Source organism: Polistes fuscatus, unplaced genomic scaffold (genome assembly GCF_010416935.1).
Source record: "Polistes fuscatus isolate 324 unplaced genomic scaffold, CU_Pfus_HIC Scaffold8, whole genome shotgun sequence".
NCBI classification, from domain to species: Eukaryota; Metazoa; Arthropoda; class Insecta; order Hymenoptera; family Vespidae; genus Polistes; species Polistes fuscatus.
In genome coordinates, this window is record NW_025113162.1 from 5,779,090 (window position 1) to 5,797,292 (window position 18,203).

At 40.8% G+C, this 18,203-nt stretch overlaps 1 protein-coding gene across 1 annotated transcript in view; it reads right to left on the reverse strand.

Annotated features, from left to right (window-relative positions):
* The window catches only part of LOC122525011 (serine/threonine-protein kinase minibrain), a 43,502-nt gene that overhangs the window by 14,789 nt on the left and 10,510 nt on the right, over window positions 1–18,203 (reverse strand). The window contains exon 2 of the mRNA XM_043647542.1: window positions 7,804–8,054. Coding sequence (XP_043503477.1) covers window positions 7,804–8,054 — 251 coding nt within the window. The remainder of the gene's footprint in view (window positions 1–7,803; window positions 8,055–18,203) is intronic.

Sequence of the window (18,203 nt, forward strand, 5' to 3'; positions counted from 1 at the left end):
GTTTACCGTGCAAAATATGCACGTTTGTTCTACAGGAATAAAAGAAAATTTCCGTGCAATGCATTCATCGCGACCATCTTGAAATTCTTCGAAGAAGGGAGGGAAGGAGTGAAAGGGTGGGCGGGGGGGTTCGAAGAGAAAAAAAAGAAATCGGAACGGGGCACCAGTGACTAATAATCCGTGACTGCAATGGTGGAACCGTTTCTGAGTCACTGAGTTCGAGCAACGGTCAACGGAAAGTTTTGGCATGACCAGCCAGAGGAGACAGAGCCGTACATTCGACGAACGCAGACACACACATTCACTACGTGCACACGCATCGTACTTCTCTTCTTCTATGTGTTTGTTCAAGAGAAAAGAGACTCACTGATCGAGAATGCGCGAAGAACGCGCGCACGAAGAGGAGAATGAACAAATGGAAGAAGAGATTCGTTCATTCGAGACGAGACGAAACGAGACGAGACGAAACGAGACGAGATTGAGAAGTGAGATCTTAAATGGTTGTCTAATTTTTTAATTCGAAATAGCATCCGCCGTGCAGCAGATTTCTCAAAATGGCGGCTGGAAAATATTACGAACGCGTGACTAGGAGGAACACGTGGGTAAATAAAGGGAACGAACAGCTGTTGAGGGGAAACTCGTGCTGGTTTTTTAAATTTATCCCTAAGCATTGTTTGTCTCTCTCTATCTCTTCCTTTATTTTCTCCTCTTCCTTTTAAGAAATGAACCACGAAAAGGTGTAAACGCAAATCGGCCGATTTTTGTCAACTGCTTTAATTCTTTTTATTGGTACCACTACCATCTTCAAGGTTATATTTTTGTAAAGAATTTCTCTTTTACTTTCTTTAGGTTCTCCGTTCTAACGCTTTTAGTCCGATTATTTCGTTCATCGATTGATTTGAGGATCCACGATGGAGACTCTCGATCGAAGATTTCAAGGACGAAAGAAGGTCTCTCCTCTCTTCTTCTTTCGAGGATAGAAAAAGGGAGTAGTAGTAGTAGTAAGTAACGGCCGTCTTTGAAACGAAAGCCCTTTCCCATCTCCTTCTATCTTTTGTTCCTTCGAAAACCATCGAATTTTGTTCTGACTGGTAGGCATATAATCTTGTTGCCGTATTACAAAACGAATAGATCGAGTTTTAGAGTTCCGTTTAATCTTTATGACGTTGCTAAAGGTTACCTCAAAGAAAGAAAAAAAAAAAGTATTGCGTCAAACTTGAAGTATAACAAAAAGTATATATCAAAAGAAAATGAGAAAAAGGATGAAAAGGCAGAAGAAAAGAGAAAGAAAAAAAAAAAGATCCGTTAAGTCGACCTAAGTAATCTTATAATACTTGACTTGTGCAACGCATCCTCGCATAATCATACCATTTATCGGATAAAACAGACAAATTCTACACCCGATTTAATCTAACGCGCCTACTACTTAAGTTTTTGCATTCCAAGTGTGAAACAGATAATAGGATACGTGTTTAGACGTTTTACTTCGTTACTTAACGGTATTTGAGTACGTGAGCTTGTGAATTTGCCGATGCTAAAGGAATCGATGAGGAGAGATCTTTCAACGAGAAGGCAAAGTTTAAGTTACCTTCCCAACTTCTTCCTTCCACCATGGAGAAGGCCTTGAAGGATCTTTCTCGCTTGGTTCTCTCGTGGCAACGATAAGTATATATATATATATATATATATTCAAGGATCTTAAACATCCGAAAAGAAAAGCAAAAGAGTAGATCGAGATTAGAGAAGACCGCTTCTTCTTCTATATGTCTATAGGAAAGAATTAACCGGTCTTTCTATCGAGCTCCAATCTCCTCCTAATAAAAGTTCCAATAGGAAAGAATAATTTTCTTCTCTCTCTCTCTCTCTCTCTGTCTTTGTCTCTCTTGTTGAGAGATATCTAATCGAAAATAAAAATAAAACAATAATTAAAATAAGTTTTCGATCTAGAAAAGATCGTGTGTCCCTCTCGAATTAGTTTACTATAGCAAGTAACACTTATACGTGACCTTATAAAAGACGAAAAGGTTCTCTTCTCTTCCGATGATCGATGGACCACGAGTTAAAAGAGTCGTATACGTAAGCTCGTAAAATTTACTCCTACCCTTTCCCACATCCCTCTCCTCTCCTCTCCTCTCTTCTCTTCTCTCTTCCACCATTCGGATGCATGGACATCCCTCTTGCTACGTAGCTTGTACACGAAGGGATGAGCAAAAGCGAGTGGCTGGCATTTGGGTCGTCTTTAATTATTCGCGAAGCTATTCTGACTTTTGACGAGCGCTCCGGGCGATGGGATTCGATTCCTCGTTTGCCTCTTTCCCCGTCTTTTACTTGTCCAAACTAAACCTTCGACTAGTACACTCCCTTCTTGTCCCTCCTTCGATATACCGTATAGATATATTATGTATGTACTTAAACGAACGAACAAACGTACGAACGAATTCGATTCGATTCGATTCGAAATCAAAATTTAAGTTCAAAAATCGAATATAATTCTGAATTCGATGAAAAGTGGGAAATATTTCTTACAGATGTTTTAAAAATATTAGAAAAAGGAGACATTTCTTTATCTCTCGACAGAGAAAAAAAAAGATAAAGCTTCCGATCAGTGATTAACCTAAGTTCATCGTTTCGATAATCTTCCACGAACACAGTTTTATTTATATCTTTTATTTTCTATTATATATATTCTCTTATTTCTATATTCTTTTTATTTTTCCTGTTATTCTTTATTCGCTCATTCTTTCTCTTATTCTCTCTCTCTCTCTCTCTCTGTATCTTACAAACTCGTGGTAGAGAAAACGTCAGGATTGCATAGAGAGCGAGAGACAGTTTTCTCTCGTATATATGCTAAGTGTTCCAAGCTCTTGTTCATTGTTTTCGCGTGTCGAGACTTTGTGGATTGATTTTATTGCTTTTCTCTTTCTCCCACATCTCTCCCCCTCCCACCCCTTCCTTTTCTCTCTCTCTTTTTCGATTTCTACAATTTCTACTATAAGCATTCTATTAATACCTATACTCTTCGTTCTTGAATTATCGATATAAGAATAAAAAAGAAAAGAAAAGAAAAGAAAAGAGAAGACAAATGTTTGTAAAAATAAAACGACAAAGAGAATCGGTCAGGAGTCTTCTAGGACAACGACTAGCGAACGAAGAAACCCGAAGCTGTAAGACGATGATTACAGGAACAACATGCAATGCCGTTCCACCAAAGCTTCTTTCTTTCTCTTTCTTTCTTTTCGATGCACCGTCCGTTAGGCGATCAGGTTTTCTTTCCCTCTTTCCCTTTCTTTTTCTTTCTCTCTCTCTCTCTCTCTCTTCGTCCGGCTTACTAATCACGGATACATTCGCGTTATTTATATCGCCGTCCGTTTTATCGATATCCTTGTGCTTTTGTGCCGTCGCGGTAACGGCACCGGAGCGGAACGCGAGACAGCTGGAGAATACGATCGAACTTTTCTCTCTTCTCTCTCTATTCCTCTCCTCTCCTCACCCTCCTCTACTTCACTCCTTTTCTAGCTATCTCACTCCACGAATTTTATTTTCGAAAGCACGCGATTCCCTCCCTTCTCTCCTATTTAACGCGGCTCTTTCCCCCCTCACTCACCACCACTTTCCCCTCTCTTTTAAAATTCGCCCTTTCGAACGTATGATTTATGTAAATTGCTGAGAGAGCTAATTAATCGTAAACTAAAGAGAGAAAGAAAGAGAAACAACGAGAGAAACAGACAAAGAAAGAGAGAGGAAGAGAAAATTCGTTGGAAGTTGGAAATCCCGGAAAACTCGGTGGAAGGATAGCTCGAAACTTTTCTTAACCCATTTACGCTTACTGGGTCGTAAATGACCTTCTTCTTCCTCTTTTCTTCTTCCCCATCTCAACTCTCTCTCTCTCTCTTTCTTCTGTATGGTCAATCATTTTTCAAAATATGTGTAAATAATAAATACTCAAACGTAAGTTAAACGCTTAGTGAAATTCTCTTGCCTCGATTCATTTATATCTCGTGGTTTGCTTTGCTTTCATTTCTTATTTCGTTAAAAAGAAAGAAAGAAAGAAAGAAAGAAAAGAAAAGAAGTATCTCCTTTCGAAAGGTATAGTAAGTATTACTTCGGAAGAGTTCGAAGCAGTCAAGGCAGTCTCGGATACGGTTGCCACCTAAGCGCATAGTTAGCCGAGCTGCATCTCCAACGGATATGCAGAATTCCCGAGACCTTCTCCCCCCTCGCTCCCACCACCCGTACCCCTAGCACGTCGTTCCCGGTCGGTCTCTACCGTTGCATAGGAATGTACCGATGGAGCAGCTACGAGAGCTTCAGCACCCTCTCCTCCTCTTCCTCCTCCTCATCCTCCTCCTCTTCTTCTTCTTACTTGTTGTTCTTCTTCTTCTTTCTTCTTCTTCCTCCTCCTCCTCCTCCTCCTTCTTCTCATCCATGTCGTAGTCGTCGTCGTGGTCGTCGTCGTCCTCCTTTCTTTTTCTTTTCTCTCGTGCCACCGGTTACGGTGCACACTCCAGCAGAAGTGTTAATGCCGTCTCTCGAACGTATGGTTCGGCTTCGGTTGCCAAGCGAATCCGCTGTCACTGGGATTTCGAAAGGCACGTAAGACGTTACCTTCCTTATATGCTCGTAGCCTTTACTACAACGACCCACGTGAAAAGAGTTACTTCTTACGATAATACGAAAAGATCTGAACTTGTTGCTATTGCTATTGTTGCTGTTGCTATTGTTGTTTTTGTTAGAAGAAAAGTAAAAAATAAATAAAATGATCGTCAATTCTATCTCGATGATAAATAAATTCACCGTGGTATCATATTGAATATTTTCTTTAATAAATTTTCACACGTTTCTTTAAGATGATAAGAAATTTTTAAAGGAGGAGCAGCAGGAGGAGGAGGAGGAGTAGGAGATACGACGATAAATCATTGATCGAGAGTTAAAGATAAAAGTTCCAGATGGATGTAAGAGAGGAGTAGTAGTACTCGTCCCGCGTGCTTCGACCATGAGCTCAACAGCTGTTTATATATCATAAGGCAATATCTCTATCTTTATCTTTTTCTCCTTTTTTTTCTTTTTTCTTTTTTTCTTGTTTCCTCGTGAAAGAAACCCACGTATACTCTGATTCTCTCTCTCTCTATATATATATATATATATCTCTCTTTTTAAATAATTTCGTATTTTTTATTTCTTTTCTTCTTTTCTTTTTTATGGTTCTCCTGATAGTACAACAACAGCCCTTCTCTCTCTCTCTCTCTCTCTCTCTCTCTCTCGCGAACTTGTACTTCTTTTCCCTCTTTATCTAATTTGCGTGGGTGAAATTGTTTTATTGGCTACTACTAAGTTAGTTGTTGTCATGGCATATTCTTCTCGTTCGATTACAATTTTTATTGCATTATATATCGTGCCACAACGACGTTAGCGGTATTGTCTACGTCATTGGAAAGCATGACGTCACTAAACTGCAACCCCTAACACAACAAGTAAGAAGCAGCAGCAGCAGCAGGATGATGATCGAAAGGTTAATATGTGCGTCATTGTTTTAAATTTCCTGCGCGTTTATCCATACATTTTCTTATGATCCTACGTAGATATAATATAGCAGAGAGAGAGAGAGAGAGAGAGAGAGAGAGAGAGAGAGTAAGAATGTATACGTAGTAAAGAAAGAAAATGAGCAATGTCAAGGCAACGCCACACCACCGATACATCTCTTCTTCTTTTACGAACCACGCTATTACGATCATTGTCCCGACGAACACACTTCTTTAACGGGAAAAGAAAGCATATGAATGGATGAGCGCGCAGACTCTATCGATCGACGAAAGAATAATAATAAGAAAAGGATAGATAGATGGATAGATAGATAGGAAAAAAAAAAAAAATAAGAACAAAAAATATAAAAAAAGGAAGAAGAAGAAGAATAATGAAAATGCTGGATAGCACATTTTTCAAAACGTATATTCACATCCGTGGGAAAAGTTAGTGCTCAGCGTAAAAGAAGTATCTCTTCTTCTTCTTCTTCATATTCTAAGGGGGGGGGGTTCGTTGATGCTAATAATCCCAAGTAACTATAGATACATATATATATATACATGCATATATAAAAAGAGAGAGAAAAAAGAAAAAGAAAAAAAAAAGGTGAAGAAATCGGGTGGCAAATAAGCGCGAGCTCGTCAGTCTCGTTGATGCTTATTCCACCATCGGCGTTATTAATAGTTCAATTCGGACCCTCCTCCTCCTCCTCCTCCTCCTCCTTTACTACGTTCTTCGACGCGACTTATTCTCTTTTTTCCTTTCTTTCATTCTTTTTCTTTCTCTCTCTCTCTCTCCGTTTTTTATTGTGAATGGGACCGTAACGAGTCGTCCACCTTCGACCAATTTTTCACGAGCTTCTTCTTCTTCTCATCCAGCTACCCCCCTCCTCCCCCCTCGTCCTCTCGTTCGAACCTCTAACGAGCTTGGCGAGTCTTTTCCAATTTTTATCGAAGAAAAGCCTTAAGAGTCGTATTTCGCGGAAGACGAGCATAATCTCTTACAGGTTCCCTACTACTACTACTATTACTATTACTATTACTACTACTACTAGTACTACTATTACTACTACAATTCATCCTATCGACTTTTTCGTATCGAATTCGACGAAACGACGCATATGTTTTACGACTATGACTATGACGACTCGACAATTATCAACGGGCGAGTTTAGTAGTAGCTTTATCGATAACAGTTATGCATTTTTCTTTATCGTGCAGGTGACCGGATATTACACGATTTTTAGTTTTTTTAGATTTATATTTCATAAGCGTAATAGTTACGTACAATTTGGGGGAACGTAAATAAAATTGATTCGAAGAACAGATAAGAATGTAAAGTAAGAAATAATACACGAATTTCAATTTCATTCGGAATAACATCAAATATCAAAATCGATTTAAAAATGATCAGTTGTAACCCCCTCGTCTCCCCCCACCCGCCCTTCCTCACTCCTATCCCTCTCCGTGTACTATTGGCAAGTCTCGCATTTCCATAATGACGCTCGTCGATTCCACGAGACCAACGTCACACGTTTACTCCTTATATTTCGATACGAAGAGAGAGTTTCGGAACGATTACGGACGCGTAGGAGTGTCCTATGAACAGATCTCGTGTTTCACGTAGGTGGCCTTAAAACCTTCCCCCCTCCTCCTCCCCCCGAAGAGAAGGGGTTTTCGTTCCAAACGTTTCGCGGAGCCATATCCTACGAACGAACGAACGAAAGGATATCCGTAATTCTTTTCCCGACGAAAACTTACTCCCAAGAACATCGAACCTTCTCTCTTTCTCTTTCTTTCGTTGTCCTCATATCAAGAAAGAGAGAGAGAGAAATAGAGAATGATACTTTTCTGAGAAGATTATTACAAGGCTTACGAGATAGGACATACCGAACTAGCAGTTTATTTCTAACAAGAAGAAAAATAATAATAATAATAATAATGTTTTAGTGGTATATATAATTTATTCCCTTCCCCTCCCTACTCCTGCCCCTTCCAAAAAGAAAAAAGTAGCTCCTCGAGTGACTCTTTCATAAACTTACAAATGTCAAGATAGACAAGTAACACATTACGGGGGTTGTTTTATTTCTTATTTATTATTTTTCACGTGTTCCTTTTTTTAATTTTTTCCTTCTCTAAATGTTGAATCTATCCGAGAAACGTATTTATTCGTGGTTACGATTAAATAAGAAGACAAATTTTCAAATGTCATTTTTAGTTAGCGAGCGAATGACGAGTAGGATATATTATACCTTTCTTTTTTATATACATATATCATTTTTACCTCGTTGATGTGCTTGTAGGTTTTGATAAGATCGACGCTGAGCTTCCGCAGGGGTGCCGTCGCTGGATCGCGGAATCTGTGGGGTATCCTGGCCTGCATGGCGTGGATGTCCGTGGCGGTCTCCTGCTGAACCCCACCGGCACCCCCACCACCTCCGCCACCACCCCCGCCGCATACCGTCGGGGGCATGGGCTCCTCGGCGACCAATCGCCCGTACAAGGGCGCCCCTCCGGTCCCCGTCCTCCCGCTCACTGAAATCATACACATATATGAGAGAGAGATCAAACATCGATCGATAAATAGTTGATAGTTGTTGTTGGTTGCTCAACGATCATTATCGTTAACATTTTTATTTGGTTTTTTTTTTTACTTTTTTTACTTTTTTCTTTATCATTTTGTTTCGCAATATCGTCGAAGAGTCATTTTTACGTAACGAAGCAAGAATAGTAATGCATTTAAATAATAATTATATTAAATAAAAAAGAAAAAAAAATATATATGTATATAAAAATGTACATATCAATTTCGTTCTTATTTATTCCAAGAATAACTAATTTTCCATGAACCCAATATAACGTCACTGTGTATACACAATGATCTTGACTCGGGTAAAAGAAAAATGAGACATGCGTGGATAACAGAGATAACGATTAAGTTGGCTTCTCTGAAAAGCAATTGAAAGAATCGAGCCAGGAAACGATATACAAGTTCGAAGAAGTAACGTCATAAAAAAAAACGGGAGAGGGGGAAAAGAAGTGTACCTACCGCGAGTTTTGTCGAGTATCTCGCATGACCCCCATTACACGTAAGTTTTATTAACTCTCCCACCCCTTAATTTTCTTTTTTTCCTTGTTCCTTTTATTGCGTTTCTTCTTATCGGGTTAGAAATGTTTGATCGTAAGAGAAAATAAGAGTAGGTAAGTAAGCGTAAACGGATGAAGGGACGTTTCCGTTCGCGGAAATGAGCAATAATTAAGGAAAAAATACCTTGATAAATATATAGATCATGTCGGGTATGAAGAAGAATTGGGGACACAACACAGTGCGCGCGGAGTCGTTAATTTTGACGTACCATTCGTCCTCGGTTCTGCCCCGCCACTCATATCGAAACATTATCGTTATTTTAACGACCCTGTTATGTGCCTCGAACGAGCTTACGTCGTCCCCGCTTATCGCTTCGTAAAGCAAAACCCTCTTTCTCTTCCACCTATCTCTTCCTCCTTTTCCTTCTCCTTCTCCTCCTCCTCCACCTCTCCTTCTCTCCTCAGTTTCTTACACACCTTTTAAAATTCTATCCCTAAATTTCGCCAAGGGTCGTCGTATTTTTCGACTTTACTTTAACGTAGAAAGTAGCTTTCTCGTGTAATTAAAAAATAAAATGTTTGTGTGTGGTCTATCATAAAACGTCACGTTTTAAATGATTGGGATAAGGTAAAAACTTATCAGTTGATCAAACGAGTATTCTCATTGGTCCTGTATTTTCTTTTTCCTCGGGTTTTAAAAAAAAAAAGATATCTTTATTATTTCTTATCAAAAGTTTCACGTTATAAGAAACGTAAATGACGCGTGTGGTTGTTTGGTGGTAGACGATCGATAATCTTTTTTTTTTTCTCTCTCTCTCTCTCTCTCTGTTTTTCTCTTTCAAACAAGGATAAACGCGTAATCGGCGATAAAGGTAAGAGAGAGGGTGGGTAGGTAGGAAGGAACAACAAAGCAAGAATCAACTGGTTGTCGCGAACGTCCCTAATTTCCCCAGCACTCGTCGGCACTGCCGGCTTCCTTCTTCTTCCTTCCGTCCCCGTCCTTATCTCATCCCTTCCGTTAAATGGTCCATGGAAGTGGCAATTGGTTAATCGCTCGACACGATTCGTCGTATGTGTATTATAAACTCGCTCGTGTCTTTGGGCAAAGTAAATAAGTCAATAAGAGAGAAAGAGAGAAAGAAAAAGAAAAGTCGACGACCCGGCAGGCAATGGCAGGCAACACCGGCGGTAAACTTTAACGAGAAAATTCTGGATGGTCGAATAAAATTTGCAGACCGTCCTCCACCCACTTCTCCCCCATTCCACCCCCTTACTTCCCTCCCATCCTTATCCTCCTTCCAACGGTAGTTTCTCTCTTCGGCTTTTATCCCGAAGCTCTTCCGTTGGCCCAGAAGCCAGTAAAGCTATTCCTCCTCAGCTTCCTCCTCCTCCAGTCCCCTTTTAACCACCACCACCTCCAAGCCACCCCCTTATGCTAGTGTTCCAGGCCGCTCTCCACCATCCACCACCGGCACAACCCCTTCTCCTCCCCCTTACCTCCTCCACAGTCATTTTTACGAGCCACTGCGTATCGGAAAGCGGAGGCGGCAGTGGCACGCCGGAGAGCTCTGTTTGAAATGTAGGCCAGGGTGCGGTTGAATGAAAAAAATATCATTCATTAACACGCTCGAGCAAGGGTTCTCAATCCTGCTTTCCTCTCTCTCTCTTTTTCTCCTTATTATTTTTTCTTTCTCTCTCTTTCTCTCGTTTTTTCTTTTGCTCTCTTTTCGTGCTGGTCTCTCAGGAACGAAATGGCCCAGTGGCATAGAGAACGATGCCGTCTCGTATCCCATTTGCATGTCTGCAAAATGAGGTAAAAAAAAAAGAGAAAGAGAAAGAGAGAAAGAGAGTCTGCTGCACGAGAGGGAATCGATTGACTACGCGAAAGACAGAAAAAAAGACAGAAAGAAAGAGATAGAGAGAAAGTAAACCCTCGAAAGAACTAAAAGTACCCTGGCACCCTTAAAACGCGAACCTCCCAGACTATTGTCACCCAGTATCGAAACGATTATCTCCTCCGACGAGTTACCAACACCACCGGCTGCCTAATCTACTGATTAACCCTCGGACAGGCAGAAATATTTTCACTGTCGGCCGAACGAACGAATGAACGAACGAACGAACCAACGAACGAACGACGGATCATACATACTTGACCCATTAATCGAACGAGCCTGTTAACGGGCTACGGCTTTCGACCGAGGAAAATGCTGATCGAGCGACTTCTACGATCTCTTCTTCTTCTTCTCTATGTATTCATCCTTCTCTTTTTCTCTCTCATTCACTTTCTCTCTCTTTCTCTCTCGCACACTTTTTCCGCAGACACGCGTACGTACACACACATACATACACGCACGTACACACACACAGAGTGACAAGTAGGAGGTACGTACGTTCGCGAGAAAATACTTGGCTAGTCTTTTAAACGAAACTTTTTTTATTTTTTTTTTACTGTCTCATTAATTGCAATCATTTTTTCTTTCTCTCTCTTACCCTCCCCCCTCTTTTCTTTATTAAATACATTAAATGACGCGGATTGAAGATAACACGCTACTACTGCTGTTGCTGCTGTGTTCAAATTTGAGTGCAAAACAAAATTGAGTGCACTACGACGTAAAGGAAATTATAAGGAATGACTTGGATTAAATTTGTATAAAAAAAAAAAAAAAATCTTTCATTCGTTCTCAAGAATAGAGAATTTCTGAACGATCATCGGAAAGAATAGGGGAGCAAGCAGCATAGTGAAAGATTTTCTAGAAATACTTTAGGGTTGAACATCTTCGCGACATTTTTGCAGCTTCGAACGGCTATTAATTCTCCTCCTCGTCGACCGATGATGGTGATGTTGATGATGATGGTGGTGGTGATGGTGTTGGTGTTGGTGGTGTTGCTGGTTCGTCGTCGTCGTCTCGGCACGCGCCGAAAGTAAAAGCAAAGTTTCCTCGAACGCGCTACGAGTTCGCGCTCTCGCATTTGTTCCTACCAAAGTTTTCCCCAAGTATAGTCGAGTAGAAGGAGGAAGGTAAAGGAGGAGAGGGAGGAAAAGGTTGAAGAGAACAGAGCCTCGTCTCGACTCGGCATTTCAATCGAAGAGAAACGTATCGACGTTGGACGACGATCGATTTTCACCGCGAAAGAGCATCGTTCGATGTAGCCATCGGCGTCGTTTCGAAGGATACTCGATAAAGAATGATAGAGCTAGAAATAGAGGAAGGGAGCTTGTGAGTGTGTGTGTGTGTGTGTGTAAGAGAGAGAGAGAGAGACAGAAACAAGAATCACCGACGAGAATTACTCGGTTTCCATCGAGTCGGTCCACCACACACGTGTGCGCACACCTGTACTTGTATAATATATATATATATAAATGTATATAATACATGTATAGATCGAACGGCAGACGAGCGTAAAAAATTCAGGATATCGATAGGGACAGGGAGGATTATTCTTTCGGTCGATAGGCGTACCAATGGAATTGGAACGTTTTACGAGCTCGTCGCGGCCATCGAATCGTTATCACCCGTCTAGTTTCTTTCCTAGAACGATCGAAATTTTCTACCTGTCAGCCTCGGAGTAAAAATTCTTCTTTCACGATCGTTCTACTACTAATACTACTACTACTACTACTACTGATTGTTAATTAAGCATAGGGAGAAACTTTTTTTCCTTTCTTGCGATCGATCAAAATGATGCAAATTTGGTTACATCGGATAAGAGAATAGTGGTCGTCGTTGGTTAAAAGAAAAAAAGGAAAGGAAAGGTAAGGAGAGAGAGAGAGAGAAAGTGAAAAAAATATAAACAAAAGAATAAAAGTGAAAGAGGAAGTAAGACCGATAATGCGATCTTAATTTGAAAGAGTAAATCGTGTAAGAGCAGCGAAGCCATTAATGAGCACGTACGTACAACGAATCCTAACCGCTTGCACCTGGCATCTACGATCGTACGCCGTCTGTCGCAGGCTGCCTCTCCTCTTCCTTTCTCTCTCCCTCTCATTCCTTCTCTCGTTATTAACCCCAAAATTGCGGTCGAGAATCCTGATCGCCGATAGCGAGCCTCCTTCGTATGAAGGAAGATGCGACGATAACGATCGTAATTGAGTTTCCGTGAGGCTTGAATTATAACGTTGGTACATTCGAAATATTGCTAAGAGAAAGAAGGAAAGAGAATGAGAAAGAGAGAGGGGAAAAAAATTTGCTTGATATTCAAATTCATTCATTCGGTTCTATCACCCGGATCATCTTCATTAAAATTGCATAATCAAATGATTGCAGAAGATTTTATCTTTGGATTTCGAAAGCGAGGTCTACCTAGTTGGTCGGTTGGTTGGTTGGTTGGTTGGTTGGTCGGTTATTCGTTCGTTCGTTCGTTCGTAGGATCGAACGCAAGGCGAATTGAGAACCCTCATCGCGAGGTCACGAAAGGCTGACATAGGCCATACGATAGCCAACACGCATTCCGTTTCATTCATGCTTCTTGATCTGCCCCCTCCTCCTCCCCCTCCTCCACAACCACCTCCCCCAGCTCTCTCTCTTCTCTCCCACCCTCCGTCGCTCCTAGTGCACCTACTGGCCATCCCCTCCCGCCGTACTTCACCACCACCTGGAACCGCCCCCGGGGTACTTGCGGATACGTACCACAGCAGCGAGCCCTCGTGAAGCTACGAGCCCCGCATTTGCCACCCCCCTCTCGCGAGACAAATGACTCGATCCACGCGAGGAGATCGAAAGAGATCGCTTTTCTCCTAGTTTTCTGCTAACCACCACCACCCCCTACTCACAGGTTGTACACAACAAAAGAGAGAAATTCCTTTTGGAATTAGTATGCAACTGAGAAAAGACTTTTTAGGATATTCCGGGGTGAGAATAGCAGCAAGTAGTATATGTACAATATATACTTGCCACTTAGGCAAATATGTATATGTATATATATACTTCTTTTATTTCTTCTTCCTTTCTTTTACTTCCATTTTCTTCTCTCTCATCGATAAGCTAGGCACTACCCAAGCTTGCACTCTCGTCGACGATGACGAGTCGTTTTTCGTCGTACCGCAAAGTACACGGAAGGTGTAGGCATACGAAACCGCAAAAACCACAGGATCCGCCGTTGTTAAGCCGTCCTCCTCGCGTGTTCCACGGTGTAACACCGTCGATTTGTGCGTCTCGCGTGTGCCTCTTTTCCGACTAATTTCTCGATCCTATCTCGTAGACGAGCTGCTGCTGTTATTTCCTCTTAACGTACTCCGGACGAAGAGGAGCAAGTATGTATTATATACATATATATATATATATATACTTAACTTACTTACTTACTTACTTACTCGCTCACTTACTTACTTACTTACTTACTTACTCGCGTGTAAGAAAGAAAATACATTAGGGAGGAATAAGGAAGTACGTGCACGCGCGCACGAGCTACGATAAAATAGAATAAAAAATCACCGAGGTGCCAAGGTATCCAATTAGACGTTGAAATCAGCAGAAAAGGGTATGAACCTTGGGTGCGAATAAGATCGTCGATTTATTATTTCTACGGGCTACTGGTGACGTTGGGAACACCCGGTACACTCGACACGTAATACGTGTCACTGTTCATAATAGCCGTGTGCTTCTCATTCCCCCTACCTTTTCCTTCTCTTTATCATTCTATCTATCTATCTATCTATCTATCTATCTATCTAACCATCTCTCTCTATCTCTCTGTCTATCTCTATGGCTACTTCTCTCGTTGGGTCTCCTATTATATCAACCTACATCCGGAAATGCCAAAGCTTCCCACGACGCGAACGTAGTTCGCGAGGACCGTGTACTACACGACGTGTGCCAATGATAAACGTTTCTTTGATGGTGGCTGCTGGAGGACAGGAGTGTGTCCTTTGCCGATCGATCGTCAAAACGGCAACATGAGAGATAGAACGAATGAGAGAGAGAAAGAGAGAAAGAGAGAGAGAGAGGAGAAAGACTGGCACTCTCGTTAGCTGCCTTTTTAGCCTAATTACTTTGAAGCGAAGACGATGACCTCTCCTCTCCTCTCCTTTCCTCTCTTCTCCTCTCCTCTTCTCTCTGTCTCTCTTTCTCTCTCTCTATCTCTTCTCGTCGAAAACGATCGAAGATAATACAAAGTAGAACACGATGATCGACTTGGCTGCTTCGAAAGAAAATGTTTCTAACATACATACACATATACACACATACGTACGTACGTACGTACATACGTATACTTACTTACTTACATAGTCGAGCTGCGAAATTTCAAAGAATTCCGATCATTCGCCGTCTCCAGAACCGTTTCGTTATGCCGACTTGCAGACGCCTGTGCGATGAGGACGGAAAAAGAGCTCCAATGCGACGTATACAAAGAGCAAGGAGATCCAAGAGAGAAAGAGAGAGAGAGAGAACGAGAGAGAGAGAGAGAGACTCTTCGCAATCAGAAATTTCCGTATGTGTCGGCTGGTAGGACGTGCATCGTTGCAGGCTGAGGGGTGACGAGGAGGGGTGTGGGAGAGGCAGAGGCGAAGAAGGATGTAAGGAGGAAAAGAGGAAAGGAGGACGTCGAGAGGACGACGAAGCAACGACGCGTTGTATAAACCTACGTACACAACAGACGGAGTGTGACTTGAATATAAGATGATCGTTTTCTCTCGTTGACTCTGTGTCTATCTGTCTGACTAACTGTCTGACTGTATTTTTCTGTCACACATGCGCGCATACGACATACGCACACATACGCACACACTCCTCTTTTTTCGTACATCTTCTTTTCTGAAGCCTTTACATGGCTAACTTCCTCCCAACGTTTCTTTCTCACCCAACTTTGGGGTGGTATATATAAATACACACACATACACACACACTCTCTTTCTTCACCCCCACTCCTTTCTTTCTTTTTTAATTTTCATACGATCGATACGACTCCAATATTTTGGATCGAAAGGAATCGCCAGGATATGATTAATTTACTTAATCATTTGTATATGTGGCGTGTGTGTGTTTTCCTTTTATCTTTTGATAACAACAGAGTGAGAAAAAGGAATAAAGAAAGGATGGAAAAATTCTATCAAAGTTTTTTTTCTAACGTAGCCTACTTTCTTCTTCCTATTAATGATGATTGCAAATATGTAATATGTAGATGTTGGTAAAGCAATAATACCATTGGCATCAAAGAAAGAAATGAGTAATGGCGCCCTCGCCCTATTCGCGAATCGATCGACGGCAAAACACGCTAGCGATTATCGTGTTTCAGCCTTCTTACTTATATTATTTCAAAAAAGAAGAAGAAGAAGAAAAAGAAGAAGAAGAAGTAGAAGAAGAACAATCTATTTCTTATTTCTTTGGATACCAACTAACCACCAACCAACCAACCAACCAACCAACCAACGAAACAACCTACCTACCTACCTACCTACCTACTTACATTTTTCATCAGACTTTTATTTTCACGAACGACATAATCCAACGGTTTCGAAATTCCGCCTTCCGAAGTCGCGGTTACATATTCCTTCCTTCTTTCCCTACCCCCTCCCCTCCCTCCCATCGCCCCCCTCTCTCACTCCGTAATTACAGAGAGTCGTAAGCAAAGAGATTAATCGCGTGCGAAGAGGGGGCCGGGGGGACGAGGAAAAGGAGGAGAAAAAAGTGTAGGTACGTTCAAACAACGAATAGGCGTATACGTCCTTGCAGATACGAATCTTCAAAAACGAATCGTCGAAATATCGAAAGGATCGTGGATCTATACTTCGGTATAAATACAAACATACGAAAAAATATATTTTTAAAACGAATACAATGAATATAATAATAAAATAAAGATGTAACATACACACACAAAAATTGAATGTACACTTAAATCTGTTTTTAAACTGTAAATACGTTGATCAAAGTATTTAAAAAAAAAAAGAAGAAAAAACACTTGAGTATACTTGTACGCATGTATATTATTTTTGTATATTCCTTGCTCTCTCTCTCTCTCTCACTCTTTCCATCTACGAATGTTAAAATAATTAAAAAGTTTTACGACAGTTTAAGCACACTGATATCATTACTCCAATAAAATTTTGCCTTCTTCTAAAAGAAAAAATAAAAAAATAAAATAAATAAATACTTATAGTTAACCGCTATAGTTTATTAACAGGATACGCACAAATATAATAAGAGTTCCGCCGTTTTAACTCGTACGATTATCTCCTAATTAACGAGGAACGAATGAAATCCCACGCATATTATATATATATATATATATATATATCCCCCTCTCTAATCCCCTCCCCCTCCCTCTGCCGGTGAAATTCGCGTTACTTCGATAGCTTTAACATTCTCGTAATGACATAACGAATATAGAAGTAATAATAGCCGGCTATCGATTTCGTATTAACCGTAACTATGTACTTATTACACGGTTTCACAATTTCATTTAATCACGCGAAAATGACACGTTCTCGTTGACGAAGCGACGACATGTTCACGCGCATGCGTGTGCGCGCACGCATGCACGCACGCACGCAACCATCCAATCGGGTAAGCAAGCAAGGACGCGGCGAATAGAAGGACGAAGGAGAAGATATCCTTCAACTTTTTCCCTATTTTATTTTTATTTTATTTTTTTTAGATATGAGAGAAGTAAACCACTAAATGGTAATCAAATGCATAACCGAACAATATGTTGAAAATGAAGTTGTTACTAATATCGTTCAAAGTATACAATTACGATGAAAGAAAATAAAAAAAATGGATAGAGAGAGAAAGAGAAAAAGAAACAAAAGGGGGAAAAGAGGGGAAAGAAAGGAGAGTATTGGTTCGATAAATCGAGGAGAAAGAGATAAGTTTAAAAGATACGTGTACGGAATTCCGCAACGAACGTCGTTGTTGCTCCTTTATGCACTGACCTCGCGCATTCGCGCGGCTATTGCGGTGCGCATTGTTTCGCGCACTGCTTTCCATGATCGAACGTGCCTCGACCTAAGAGAGAAAGAGAAAGAGAAAGAGGTAGAATGATTCGTTCGTATCATAATCGATGACGATCAATTTCACGATCAGTAGTAGGGGGGTAACACACGACGACACTTCGTATATCCCCATTTCACGATAAGAAAATAATGAATAAATTATATCAAAGGATAAAAACAAAAAGGAGAGGAAGAGGAAGAAGAAGAAGAAGAAGAAGAAGAAGAAAAAGAAAAAAGAAAGAAAGAAATATTATTTCATTATGAACGTCGTTTTGATGATGAGAATAACGTCTCTCGATAGCTCGAGAAAAGTTTAGCACGAGATTTCTCTTCTCGCGCTTTGTCTCTGTTCACCGGTCTGTCTCTAATCGTCCCATTTTACGGTGCAACGGATACTACAGGAAAAAAGCTTTACTTTCTTGCACAAGTATCAACGGCTTATGCCGGCCAGTTAGACGCCGCCGTCTAGGAACACCTGACCGTTATTCCAAACGAACTCTATGCGTCCTGGTGCATACATACATACATACATACATACATACATACATACATAAATACATACATGCATACATACATATATGTATATATAATAAGTACGTACGTACATACATGCATGCAACCGAGAGAGCAAGCATGCATGCATACAGACATACACACATACA